The 15,108-nt window shown below is 42.5% G+C and overlaps 1 protein-coding gene across 2 annotated transcripts in view; it reads right to left on the reverse strand.

Moving 5' to 3' along the window:
- TSHR (thyroid stimulating hormone receptor) overlaps window positions 1–15,108 on the reverse strand; it is a 165,892-nt gene that overhangs the window by 28,583 nt on the left and 122,201 nt on the right. Inside the window, exons 8-9 of one of the 2 annotated variants that reach the window (XM_088840261.1) lie at window positions 4,985–5,062; window positions 4,767–4,836 (exon numbers count right to left, since the gene is read on the reverse strand). In XM_088840261.1, the coding sequence (XP_088696387.1) occupies window positions 4,767–4,836; window positions 4,985–5,062 (148 nt within the window). Of the gene's footprint in view, window positions 1–4,766; window positions 4,837–4,984; window positions 5,063–15,108 lie in introns of those variants that run through there. The other variant, XM_055436181.2, reaches the window with a different exon arrangement.

Consider the following 15,108-nt stretch of genomic DNA (forward strand, 5'->3'; position numbering starts at 1 on the left):
TTTCAGTTTTCGTTTGTCTTGAGGTATCTTGATTTCCTCTTTGATTTCTTCAATGGCCCATTGCTTGCTTAGTAGCATATTGTTTAGCATCCACGTGTTTGTGTTTTTTCCAGTTTTTTCTTGTAGTTGATTTCTAGTTTCAAACCATTGTGGATAGAAAAGATGCTTGATATGATTTCAATCTTAAATGTATTGAGACTTCTTTTTTGGCTTAGGCTGTGATCTATTCTGGAGAGCATCCCATGTGCATTTGAAAAGAATGTGTGTTCTGCTGTATTGGGTTGAAAGGTATATGCCTATTAGTTCACTCTGCTGAAGCTATAACAGCCTTCTTGCTACTTTTCAAACAAGCCAGGTGTGTTTTCACCTGGGGGTCTTTGCACTTGTCTAGAATGATTTTCCCTCATATAGTCACATGACTCACTCCATTATGCCCTTCTGATCTTTTCCCAATTGTCATTTTAAAAAATTAAATAATTTTTAATTGAAGGATAATTGCTTTACAATATTGTGATGATTTCTCCCAAACATCAACATGAATCAGCCATAGGGTCACCCATGTCCCCTCCCTCTTGAACATCTCTCCCACCTCCCCGCCCATCCCACCCTCTAGGTTGTTACCGAACCCCGGTTCAAGTCCCTGAGTCATACAGCAAATTCCCACTGGCTGTCTACTGTACATATGGCCATGTATGTTTCCACGCTACTCTCTCCATACATCCCACACGCTTCTTCCTCCCCCAACTGGCCACGTCCATAGGTCTGTTCAGATGTCTGTGTCTCCATCACTGCTCTGCAAACAGGTTCATCAGCACCATCCTTCTAGATTCCATATATATGTGTTAGCATATGATATTTGTTTTTCTCTTTCTGCCAATTGTCACTTTCTTAAAGAGGCTTTTCCTGACATTACTTCAAAGTGGTGACCTCCTGGGTTGAAATTTGGTAATGAAGAATTCCTCGGCTTAGAAAGTTCTCAGTAAATGTTTACTGTACATTTTCAGAGGTTGCTTAGGAAAAGTTTCATCCAACTGATTGGAATGGGTAGGAATGAGAGGGAGAAGAGGGGAAATTCCAGACAGGTGAGCCGACTAAATGAGTTATGGCCTGAAACCTGAAATTTAGAAATTATTCATATTCTTATAATATTTGAGAGCAAATGATTTAAACAAAGGAGAAAATATGAAGAAGAAATTTCCAGGGCTAATCCTCATTGAAGTACTGGGGCAGCAAGCTCTAGTGAGAGAAATTGGGAGGGAGTTATCAGAGAGTTTAGGAAAGAGAAGAATAGTGATGTTGTCAAGAGTCAGGAAGAAGAGAAGGTAAATATATGAAGTGATTTAGATTTACTTTCTTAAGTTTCACTACTTTTAGCTAACCTGTTTTGACATATGAGAAAACTGAGACTTGGATTTCACCAGTAGTGATGGAGCCAGGAATCAGCTCCAGATCTGGCTCCTAATCTAGTTATGTTTTACAACCTTGCATGCTTATGTAACTTATATGCAGAGTATATCATGTGAAAAGCCGGGCTGGATGAAGCACAAGCTGGAATCAAGATTGCCAGGAGAAAATATCAATAAACTCAGATATTCAGATGACACAACCCTTGTGACAGAAAGTGAAGAACTAAAGAACCTCTTGATGAAAGGGAAAGAGGAGAGTGAAAAAGTTGGCTTAAAACTCAACATTGAAAAAACGAATATCATGGCATCCAGTCCCATCACTTCATGGCAAATAGATGGGGAAACAATGGAAATAGTGACTGACTTTATTTTCTTTTGCTCCAAAATCACTGCAGATGGTGACTGCAGCCATGAAATTAAAAGACGCTTGCTCCTTGGAAGAAAAGCTATGACCGACCTAGAAGCATAATAAAAAGCAGAGACATTACTTTGCCAATAAAGGTCTGTCTAGTCAATGCTATGGTTTTTCCCGTGGTCATGTATGGATGTGAGAGTTGGACCATAAGGAAAGCTGAGCACTGAAGAATTGATGCTTTTGAACTGTGCTGTTGGAAATGACTCTTGAGAGTCCTTTGGGCTGTAAGGAGATCAAACCAATCAATCCTAAAGGAAATCAGTCCTGAGTATTCATTGGAAGGATTGATGCTGAAGCTGAAACTCCAATACCACCTGATGCAAAGAACTGCCTCACTGGAAAAGATCTTGATGCTGGGAAATACTGAAGGCAGGAGGAGAAGAGGGGTGGCAGAGGATGAGATGATTAGACGGCATGAATCTGAGCAGACTCCCAGACATAGTAAAGGACAGGGGAGCCTGGCATGCTACAGTCCATGAAGTCATCAAGAGTCGGACTTGACTTAGCAACTGAACAACAACAACAATTTACCACTTTCAAAGAAGCAGAAATAGAGACTCTCCCATACAGGCAACCGGAGAAGGCAATGGCAAGCCACTCCAGTACTCTTGCCTAGAAAATCCCATGGATGGAGGAGCCTGGTAGGCTGCAGTCCGTGGGGTCGCTAAGGGTCGGACACGACTGAGTGACTTCACTTTCCCTTTTCACTTTCATGCATTGGAGAAGGAAATGGCAACCCACTCCAGTGTTCTTGCCTGGAGAGTCCCAGGGACGGGGGAGCCTGGTGGGCTTCCGTCTATAGGGTCACACAGGGTCGGACACGACTGAAGTGACTTAGCAGCAGGCAGCATACAGGCAACATACTCAATGATCTTTAAAGTGTGACTGCTATTTAAATGCTGTAGCATTTATGGAAGCGTGATTCAAGTATTTATTGTGGTGGTTTAGTCACTAAGTCATGTCTGATTCTTGCAACCCCATGGACCGTAGGCCACCAGGTCCATGGGGGAGTATTCCAGACGAGAATACTGGAGTGGGTTGCCGTTTCCTTCTCCAGGGGATCTTCCCGACCCAGGGATCAAACCCTGGTCTCTTATACTGCAGGCAGATTTTTTAGCATCTGAGCCACCCGTGAAGCCCAGTTCAGTTCAGTTCAGTCGCTCAGTCGTGTCCGACTCTTTGCAACCCCATGAATCACAGCACACCAGGCCTCCCTGTCCATCACCAACTCCCAGAGTTCACTCAAACTCATGTCCATCGAGTCAGTGATGCCATCCAGCCATCTCATTCTCTGTCAACCCTTTCTCCTTTTGCCCCCAATCCCTCCCAGCATCAGAGTCTTTTCCAGTGAGTCAACTCTTCGCATGAGGTGGCCAAAGTATTGGAGTTTCAGCTTTAGCATCAGTCCTTCCAATAAACACCCAGGACTGATCTCCTTTAGAATGGACTGGTTGGATCTCGTTGCAGTGAAGCCCAACCATACATTTAAAAGGATAGGATAAAGACGAGTAATACTTTTTAAAAATATTTCACCAAAAATGTCATTAAATATATTTTACTGATTTTGAAAATTGTTGTTTAACCCTTTCTGATATAGCTATTCAGGGTCTGCTTCTGGGTCAGTTTATTTTGGTTTTGGTTTATATTATTGTCAGTTGGAAGTTACCTCACAAAGACAGATGGTTCCAAATGGAATAGGGCAGGCTTGGCTGTACTTACTAAATTAAGATTCTCATCTCTCAATCCTATTCAGTAATCAAATATGTTTTTAATTGAAATTCATATTCTCAGATGTCAGTAAGTAGTTTCTGCAAACTAAATCTAAAGATGTTTCATTTTCATATATTATACATGTGGATTTTACCCATTGCAACTCAATTCAAAAGGTTTTAAAACATGTTAATATTTGATTTCTGATTTTTAAAAAGATTTTTATAAGTGATATTCACTATTTTCATCAGGAAAATTACATAACATGTAAATGTTTCCAAATACCTGTTTCTAAAGACTCTTTCCAAAGCACACATTTCTTTAGAAAAGCAACAAGTTTCCTCATTCATTGGTGAAATATCACCTTTTATCTCAAAGGAGCAGTTAAAGATATCTTTAAAAAATATTCTCAAGGTTAAAAAGAATCACAGTAAAGGTCAGTACAATTTTTTTTCACTTGTCTTTTTGTAAGAAGAAAAATGCATAATACTTTTAAGTACTTTGCCATGAGTTATCAGTGAACTCCAGTATGGTACAAGAGATTTTCAGGGTTACTCTGCCCTGTTATATGGAGGCTGTGTGTTAAGAAAATAAGGCCATAAACCCTTTTAACTGGGGTGCATTCAATCTTAAAGTGAAGTGAAATTGTTAAAAATGAAAGAGTGAGGGTATAAGTCTTCAAGACTGTGGACCACCCCCTGTTGCCTTGGGCTGCACCCATTCCCTCCTTGATGGAACCTCTTATTTATAGATGGAAACTTCTTGCCTCTGATGGATTGTCTTGTGCTTCTCTTGAGTGGCTGTGTTCCACTTTGGCAAGGATGGAACGAGTACTCGAGAATGAAATTCTAAACTAAGGCAAAACCAAGAGGATGAAGAAGGTGGCCCTGATAAAGAGGCTTTCGGGAGACAGAATCAACAGGACTTGATCATGATTAGATACAGACGTATCAGTATGAATTAGAGCAAACGCACACATATGATTTTTCTATGCTGCTTTACAAAAATGTTCACATCTCATCTTCTCTAGTAAGTTTTCCAGATATGAATCAAGCTATTTATATTCTTCTTTCTTACTGCCATGTGCTGTGCAATGCACAGTCATTTCTTGGCAAAGACTAAGTGTCTTCTGCCTATTTGTAGACCTTATGCCTGCAAACATCAGCTGCTCAAAAATGTCTTTTTTTTCCATAAGAGGGCCTTCATGAATGTCCACACCAAGGTGGCATCAGGCATCAGGATGGCACAGTGGAATGTGGAACCCTCTGAGTCTCAAACAACAAGGACTTTGTTCTGAACAGTAGCCTACACGGCTGGGCAGAAAAGCACTAGCAGAAACCTTTATCCAAGACAACAACATTCTCTCCCCATAAACATCATCAGCTAATCTTCTTAATGGCCCCCTCCCTCCCCTGTACCAAAAGGCAAATGTTCTTCCATATGTCTTACTCACAGCAAGGTTGGTCCACTATAAACTCCTGCAAATGCATCTTGGTCAATAACTGTCAGGTATTTATTCTTGTTCAGGTAACTAGAAAGAGAGGCATACACACAGAGAATGGATTAGGCGAGGTTAAGCAAATTCACATAAATACCAAAATAAAATGTGAGTGTGGTCTTCTTAGCTATTAACTGTTTTCTAGGAATTTAGACCATGGGGTCACAAAGAGCGACTGAGCACACACACACACACACACACACACACAGGGAGTTAGAAAATATCTTACCTTCTTCTGTCTTAAGCACTCAAAATATTCTAGGTTTCAATTGTGCAAGGTTTAGATGCATTCTTTGAAAGTGAACGCGCTTATGATCTAGTCTATATATTTTAAAGATTTTATATAAGTTGCCCAGTTCCCTATTTACCCGGCCAATGGTGACTGTGTTTTTTAATCCTCTTCAATACCAACTAAATTAATTTTTGTTTCTAAATACTGATCAAGATTTCCATTTACTTTTGCTGCCTGGGCTTATATCAGGTATGCAGTGAAGGTGGTGAGTGGTGATGGGGACTGGCAGAGATTCGGATCTTTTATTTGGGGAAAGGCTGCCAGATTGTGCAAGTAAAAATGCAGGATACTAAGACAAACACTGGATAATGTTTTAGTGTAAATTCTGTGTATGTGTGTGTGTCAGTTGCTCAGTATAAATAGTTCCCACGTAATTTTTGAAACATTCTTATACTGAAAGTTTTCATTGTTCATCTAAAATTCACATTTAATTGGCTGGTCTGCATTTTCTCTGACAATTCTGAGCGGGGGCAGGTTATACTGATAAGATTATAGACTATAGCTTCCATGGAAGGGGTTTGATGAACACTTTGATCTTTCCATTTTGAAAACACAATGGCATTTGAGTGGAAAATATTTTTGAAGCAATTTAAGTCATAAAGGGATTCTGAAAAACAAAATTACCTCTAAATGGATAAAAGCTTTCAAGTATTTTGAAATGCTTTTTTCTCCTAGCTGTTTTAGAAAACAAAGTTATCTGAAAAGAAACCAAGTATTATATATATAAATATATTTGTTAAATTTCTTTTTAGATAAATATATCTTTGTAGATATATGTATCTTCTTTCTATATATATCTTTATTTCCTTTTATATTTTATATATGTGTGTGTATATATAATCTCTTTATTATAAATGATCTCAATTTACACATGTTTAGAATAATTCACCATATAGACAAGTCAGTTTAGAGTCAGTGAGTAGTCACCTGTTGGTACAGCATGAATACAGTGGACACTCTTTGGAGATCTGTTTAGATATAGACAATGCTTCCATTTCTCTGCTTATGGTGCTTGCTCTTCATGATGCAAAATTCTCGAGGATGATGGTTAATAAGAATAGTATGACACTGGTATATATAAAAGGATAACCAGCAAGGACCTCCTGCATACCACAGGGAACTTTGCTCAATGTTATTTGGAAGCCTGGATGGGAGGGGAGTTTGGGGGAGAATAGGTACATGTATATGTATGGCTGAGTCCCTTTGCTGTCCACCTGAACCTATCACAACATTGTTAATCGACTATACTCCAACATAAAAAACAGTTAAAAAAAAGAACAGTGTGATACTAGATAAACTGCAAGGACCTCCTGTGTGATACAGGGAACTATACTTGGTACAGTTAGTTGTAATAACCTATAATGGGAAAGAATCCGAGAAACTATATCTATATATATCTCTAACTGAATCACAGTGCTGCACACCTGAAACCCACCCAACACTACCAATCAACTATACTTCAATTTAAAAAAAAGGAACAGTATGCCATGAACACTGTGGGTCAGAAGGATGCTTTCTCCAGAGCCCGCACAGAGGAACTTCCCCTCAGTGAACTGGCTGTTCCTCCCTTTCTCTGAATCTCGGAGGGAGACGGAGGGCAGGGAGGGTGGCTGTGTTTGTGGCTGCGCTGGGGGAGGCAGCCGCCGTCGCCGGTCAGAAGGCGGAAGCAGCAGCAGGGCTTCCATGCGCTCCGGCCCCGGCCCCTCCTGGCCCGGCCCCTCCTGGCCCATCGTCTGCTCCTCCAGCCCTTTGTCCAGGATGGAACCTGGAAGAAGAAGGGGCAGCCTCAGAGCCACAGAAGGGTCTCCACTGGGGCAGCTGGACGAAGAGTGTTACCACCACCACCAAAGTCTCCGTCTCCTGGATGGGGCATGAGGCGTTAACCAAATGACAACACTGCAGCTCCATACAGTGTTGTCGTTCAATCACTCGGTCGTGTCCGACTCTGCAACCCCGTGGACTGCAGCACCACAGGCCTCCCTGTCCTTCACCTTCTCCCAGAGTTCCTCAAACTTGTGTCCACTGAGTCGGTGATGCCATCCCACCATCTCATCCTCTGCTGTCCCCTTCTCCTCCTGCCTTCAATCTTTCCCAGCAGCAGGGTCCAATGAGTCAGCTCTTCGCATCAGGTGGCCAGAGTATTGGAGCTTCAGCTTCGGCATCAGTCCTTCCAATGAACACCCAGGACTGATCTCCTTTAGGACGGACTGGTTGGATCTCCTTGCAGTCCAAGGGACTCTCAAGAGTCTTCTCCAGCACCACAGTTCAAAAGCATCAGTTCTTCAGTGCTCAGCTTTCTATATAGTCCAGCTCTCACATCCATACATGACCACGGGAAAAACCATAGCCTTGACTAGACGGACCTTTGTTGGCCAAGTCATGTCTCTGCTTCTCAATACGTTTTGTGATCTTTTCCATCTTTTCTCAGATCGAGGTTCGGAACGAAGTTGACCTAAAGCAGCCGCCACCTGTTTCCCTCACTGCACTCTTTATTCCCTTCAGGGCTTTACTGCGGTCTGTGATTATCTTGCTGCTTTGTGTGCTCTCTCATTGTTTGTCTCCCCAGTCAGAATGTAAGCTCTCTGTCTTACTCACTGCTATATCACCAGTGCCAAGTTCAGTGCCTCTGTAACTATGTCCAGAATGAAGGTGTAAAGGATTGAATCAAAAAAGCAATGCGCTTTTCCTTCAAAATAATGAGGTAGGCCATGCTAAACTTTCACTGTAAGGAAAAAGTAATAGAGAATCAATCATCATATGGTGTGTTGGCAACAACTGACTCCTCAGATGGCAGTGCCAAGCAGCTTGTTTACAAATGCCACAGGGTGTGGTCCAGATGTGGCCTCTTCAGGCAATGGCTGGATAGCAAGCTTCCAGGGTACTGTTAAGTCTAAAAATGGAGGGAGGGGGTCAGTTAACCTCATATATGTACAAAGACTCAAGTAAGAGGTCACAGAAGTCAGACTGTGCCTTCTGGATGAATGGTTGTCATGTAAGTCTCACTCAAAGACTTCGTTTGAACAGTTGACTCTCCTTCAGTTCAACGTGTCTCCAGTTCACGGTCAGTGATAGCTAGAGCAGACAAAAGCCACCTTGGAGAAACAAGAACTGCAGAGAAGATCTTGAACAGCATGATTTTGTAAAAAGACAACTAACTCAGCACAAGTGCCACACTGACTCGCATCCCCTTTTGTACTCTTTGGACCACGCAATTTGCAGATCACATTCTGTTCCCAGACTGCTGAAAATCAAGTAAGGGTTGGTGAGTTCATCTCAGTTTTTTCCTCCTCATCTCTAACTGCCGCGAGTGAAAATCGGCTTGCTCTAATCAGTAGAAATTATTGTAAAACTAAATAATTGCTTGTCCAATTCTGCAGTGTTTTCATCGGATATTCAATACGCCCCCAAGGATCAGGAGGCTGGTTGATAAGTGCTACAGTTTACCAGAAATGCTGCAGAGGAGTTTAAACTGGGAAAGCCAGCCAGAGTCCAGGAGGGGAGCAGCCGGATGAAGAGAGGGTGCAGCCAACGTGAACGGAGATGAACTGAGTCTTGGGGGGAGGCTGCCTTCTCCAAAACCAAGAACTGTTTGTATACTTCCTCCCTTAGAAATAACAGGGTGCTTCAAGATGAAACCCCCACTCTGCCATTGGCAGCTTGGAGGCTATCTTCTTATCACAGATGATGATAATGCCACGAAGTGTTAGCCTTGGGTTCAGATGGCAGATTCTACCTTCCTTCTGAAGCAAAGTGGATGGGGTGGGGAAATATGTTTGCAGAAGCCTTAATACTCAAGAAGAGTGGACTTCCATCAGCCTCATGTATCATATAATGTTCATGGGGAATGTCAGTTTAAATTGAATCTTTGACCCTGACTTATCCTGATTCCTCTAGAATCCACAATCTGTAAGCCAGCTTGGGTAAATCAATCACAAATCTTGGTAGGGCTACATGGGAAACCCACTCCGGATGACGATTATTTCAGATGGAGGGTATATCTGTGTGATCATCTAAACTCTCTCTTCCACAGACAAGGTGAATGTAAAAGACTAAAAGGAGTAGAAAGTCTTGGAGTCTGAAGTGAAAAGAAAGGCTTCTTGAAAGGATTTCTAAATACTGGGAAGGGCTTATTTGAACAGGACTGGTATCTTCTTTAAAAATAAGATAGACACTGCACCATGTGTGTATTCCATGCCTTTTCACTCTTTGGAATATGTGTGCCTCTTGGAGAACTTCTTGGAAGAAATTAAGTTCCTCCTAGAAAAGGGTGGCTCAGAGGTTAAAGTGTCTGCCTCCAATGCGGGAGACCTGGGTTCGATCCCTGGGTCGGGAAGATCCCCTGGAGAAGGAAATGGTAACCCACTCCAGTATTCTTGCCTGGAGAATCCCATGGATGGAGAAGCCTGGTAGGCTACAGTCCATGGGGTCGCAAAGAGTTGGACACGACTGAGCAACGGAAGGGAACGGAACAGAAAAGATATATCAGATTTTTTCATATGGGAGTGGGGGGCGGTGTAGGGAAGGGGAGGGGAGTTAAGAAGCCCCGCCCTGATTTAAGTGCTGTGTATCTCAGTTATGGAAGAACAGTGTGGTCAGGGAAGTGAAGATGGTCAGGAGTGAGTTGCAGAGGACTAGCCCACTGATGAACTCAGTGCTACAGACGTGGCTCACATTAATCCCCACTGGACTCACACTGGGCACCTAGCAGCCATATAGTAAAAACAAGCCAAATAAATATATGAAGGTCCAGGTGCTGGGCGCCTCCTAGCTCGAGGCACCCTCTACATTATGTTAGGTGAGGACATGTCAGAGGGAGAAGTATGACATTGAACCAAGGCACGTTGTGGGTGCTGCTAAGCTTTGTTCTCTGGGGTGTTTTAGGCTACATCGCGGCTCCAAGGTAGAATTTCAGCCTGTATTTCCATAATCCCTGTAGGGTACCTGTTTATGTGAGACTCTCACGGGAATACTTCTGTGGGGAACCGTGTTTCCCTCTCACAGCATCAGTTACTTGGAAAATTGAAGATGACCCCTGCCCAGCCCTCAGTGCTCCATAAGAGTCCTTTCGGTGGCAGAAATCAGGACTATTGTTCTTCAGTCGCTAAGTTGGGTCTGACTCTTGGAGACCCCATGGGCTGCAGCATGCAGGCTCCTCTGTCCTCCACTATCTCCCGGAATTGACTCAAATTCACGTCCATTGAGTCGGTGATGCTCTCTAACACCTGTCTGTAAACAGTAACAGGTGAGAAAATGCTCAAGGTTTCAATAGGCAGAGGTAAGAGCCAGCCTTGGAGCATATCCTGCAAGCTGTTCAAATACTTACTTCATGAGAAATAATAGCCAGCCTAATCCTATAATCTTTACTCAGATCATCTTTTCCCAATGCTCCAAGCTGTGGGGCTTTGCTTATGATAATGTGTGATGCTAATTAGTACATGAATTGTGATGACTTCTCTGTCCATAATGACTGGTGTTTCAGTACACCCTTAGCCCATCAAAATGGTATTCTTTTCCTGCCCAAATGTTTACTGTCAGTTAGTAGCTTGTTGCTAGAATTTGACGATAGAAGCACTATAGAGAATGAAACATTCTGAGATAAGCAACACATCCTTCTGCCTGATGGTGTGGAAAAGAGGTTCCAAAGAATGGATGTGTGACTTAACTTGCAACTGAGAGCAGTTCAACTTCTGTTGAGCAAGGGATGCTGGTATTATTATTAATTTCACATCTGAGTGATGACAGTGTGCTTGGTTCCATATGAAATCACAGGACCATGCACTCTCGTGCACCAGCCATCATTTTCATGAACTTTTAACTAATTACCCAACTGCTGCTGAGGCATCAGTGCTTGTTCTCAATGTGGAATGTGTCCAACTTGGCTGCAATCATGTTCTTCAGTTACACTAAAAAAAATAGGTCTCGGTGAGGTCAAATCTGCTAATTTCAGCACATTGACATGAGGCAGATGATGGGAAATAATCACTGTTTTGGATGAGCAGTTGTTTAAATTAGAAGTTAAAATATTTTACATCAATACAGTCTTTGAACACTGGTAGGGTAATTATAGAATATTGATGTGTTTACGTTAGTTTTAAGGCACAATTCGCATTGAGGCTAGCAGCAACAGCTCCATGTTAAAATCACAAAGTCAGTACTATTTTGTTATTACTATGGAAACCTGACCTCTGTTTTCTCCATCTACAGCTCAGCCCTTATTTATCTTCTTCCAGCTCGAGGCCTCTTTATCATGATTACTATTTTGATTTTTACCTTGCATTATTAGGATACCTTTTACTGAAGAGAATAAAGCTAAGAAAAATTTAGTTTCTGTCAACCAGGAATCAAGAACTTAGGGTAGAATGAATAGATGGAACATTTATTTTTATAACAGGAACAGAGATTAAGTTTAGATTTCAAATACTGATTGGAAAAAAAAAATCTGTTTTATTTTATGATTGAATATGAACTTTCAAACCATAAAATATTTTTATCCAGATACTTATCTTTATCCCATGCTAGCCATTTAATCTTTACAAAGAATTGGGAGAAACAGACTACATATTTTGTGACACAATGGTCATCCTCACTGAATACTAGATCAGTTTGGTCACTCAGTCGTGTCTGACTCTTTGCGACTCCATGGACTGCAGCACGCCAGGCTTCCCTGTCCATCACCAATTCCTGGAGCTTACCCAAACTCATGTCCATTGAGGCAGTGATGCCATCCAACCATCTCATCCTCTGTCGTCCCCTTCTCTTCCCACCTTCAATCTTTCCCAGACACAGGGTCTTTTCCAGCGAGTCAGTTCTTCATATCAGGTGGCCAGAGTATTGGAGTTTCAGCTTCAACATCAGTCCTTCCGGTGAACACCCAGGACTGAGCGCCCTTAGGATGGACTTGTTTGATCTCCTTGCAGTCCAAGGGACTCTCAAGAGTCTTCTCCAGCACCACAATTCAAAAGCATCAATTCTTCAGCGTTCAGCTTTCTTTATAGTCCAACTCTCACATCCATACATGACTACTGGAAAAACCATAGCCTTGCCTAGACGGACCTTTGTTGGCAAAAGCATCTGTGCTTTTTAATATGCTGTCTAGGTTGCTCATAACATTCCTTTCAAGGAGTAAGCGTCTTTTAATTTCATGGCTGCATCTAGATCAGGAGTTCACAAACTATGACTATGTGGTCACATTCTACTTGCCACCGACTTTTATAAATAAAGTTTTATTGACACATGGCCATGCTCATTTGTTTATGAATTGCCTGTGGCTGCTTTCACGCTACAGAGGCAGAGTTGACCCACAATGACCAACCTATTTTTTTATCTGGCCCTTGCCAGAAATAGTTTGCTCATCTCAGCTCTAGACTTCTAAAAATCAAGGAAAAAATTATTTTCAGTTAAGAAATATTTCCCACATTTGTGAAATCCTCCCAAATCTTACATAAAAATGTCAAGAAAGTATGTGAAAATGATGCATTGATTCTTTCCTATGTTTGAAGGGATAGTAGTGACTAGAATAGACTGTAATTCAGGGAATCAGTGAATTAAAATCCACTGTCTTCAACAGAAAAACTCTCTCCTATCAGACAAGGCTCTCACAGAACCCACGATATGGTCTGAGAAGAAAGCTGGTAGGAAGGTAGAAACAATCTCCCTTCATAGCCTCTTCATAGATTTAACTTCAGAAGACCCCAGGATGATCTGAAACTTTACTGGCTCTTTATCCTCCATAGCCTGCCTCTTGAATAAACCTTGTTAAATTTACCTGCCTCCCAACAAGGCAGTCTATCAAAGATTTTTCTTGAGTGTTTTTGTTGTTCAGTCTCTCAGTCGTGTCTGACTCTTTGCAACCCCGTGGGCTGCAGCACACCAGGCTTCGCTGTCCTTCATTATCTCCCAGAGCTTGCTCAAACTCATGTTCACTGATGCCATCCAAACTTCCCATTCTCTGACTTCAGTAGCTTCCCCCCAAAAGTATTCTGTGAAATACCAGTCCAGAGAGAGGCTCCTGGAACCAAGACCTCCCTAGGAAGCTCTGCATACTGTATCCTCCTATTGTGTGCGTGTGTGGGCATGTGTGTGTGTGTAAAGTTGTGTCCAACTCTGCGACCCCCATGGGCCCGCCAGGCTTCTCTGTCCATGGAATTTTCCAGGCAAGAATACTGGAGCCGGTTGCCATTTCCTACTCCAGATCCTCCTACTGGGTACTAGTAATTCAGATTCTTCTATCAAAAGACCTAAGAAGTTCAGCTGTATACTTTGTTTAACTTTATAAGGTCATGAACAGCTTTTAAGAAGTAAACCTCATTAATTTATTAATTTATTATGGAAAGAGAGTTCAAGGAACATAGTTTGGGAAATGCACTCCTTTACCCCAACCCAATTTATTCTCTTACCACAAAAGCTGGGAAGAAATTGGGATAGAAATTATTGTTCCATTGTTAGTTTTTCCTTTTTTATTCAGTACGAAATGTATCTATACTTTTTTGATATTCTGCAGCTGACTCTACCGGATTACACCCAGATCCTCTTAGCACAGAAGTCTGCTGATTAAGGAAGATTCACTCTGGAAACCTCCTGAAGTGTCTGTGGAGTTCTCTAAACATGACCAAAAGGCCAATTATGAGCAGGCATGAGATGTTTTGAAGCAAAACGGTGAACATACATGGACTAATTTTGGTCCTGATTCTTTGAATTTAATAACTTTTGATCATGCCAGCCTCTTCATCAAGGTGTCCCTCACTCTAACCTCATCTGGAAGTTAGTTGAGTGGGTGACCTTGCTGAATTGGTAGACTCTCACTGACGAATGACACTGGTGCTTGGTGTAACTGTTCTGTGAAACTTCCACTGGTTGTATCTTAAGTCTTGAGTGACCTCCTTTCTCCAGCATGAGTCCACTCCTCTGCAAGATCTACAGATCTGCGAGATCTTCTAGTTTCTTTGTTTCACATCTTTAACAGACTGAGAAGGATACATATTATCCTGGGCTATGAAGCAAGTAGCAGCAGCTAGAGGAGTTGGGTGTCCAAGCCTTAGAGGTGGCTGGTAAGTCACCAACAGCGAATCCCAGCAGAGCACAGGGGAAGGAATCTTGAGCTAGGGGTTCCAGGTCCTGGCTTTGGCCTGGCCACTAGATAGCTCTCAGTTCGGTTCAGATCAGTTCAGTCGCTCAGTCGTGTCCGACTCTTTGTGACCCCATGAATCACAGCATACCAGGCCTCCCTGTCCATTACCAACTCCCAGAGTTCACCCAAACTCATGTCCATCGGTGATGCCATCCAGCCATCTCATCCTCTGTCGTCCCCTTCTCCTCCCACCCACAATCCTTCCCAGCATCAGAGTCTTTTCCAGTGAGTCAACTCGTCGCATGAGGTGGCCAAAGTACTGGAGTTTCAGCTTTAGCATCAGTCCTTCCAGTGAACACCCAGGATTGATCTCCTTTAGAATGGACTGGTTGGATCTCCTTGAAGTCCAAGGGACTCTCAAGAGTCTTCTCCAACACCACAGTTCAAATGCATCAATTTTTCGGCGCTCAGCTTTCTTCACAGTCCAACTCTCACATCCATACATGACCACGGGAAAAACCACAGCCTTGACTAGACGGACCTGCTGCCTAGGTTGGTCATAACTTTCCTCAGATGTAAAACGCCACATTAAGAAAAGCCATGTGCTTATCTATATTTTTGGTGCACTGGGTCTGCATTGCTGTGTGTGGGCTCTCTCTGGCTGCAGAGAGCGGGGTCTAGTCTCTCGCTGCAGTGTTTGGGCTTCTCATTGCGGTGGCT

This window comes from Moschus berezovskii, chromosome 9 (assembly GCF_049115385.1).
Source record: "Moschus berezovskii isolate FMDL1 chromosome 9, NW_MosBer_1.0, whole genome shotgun sequence".
Lineage (NCBI taxonomy): Eukaryota > Metazoa > Chordata > Mammalia > Artiodactyla > Moschidae > Moschus > Moschus berezovskii.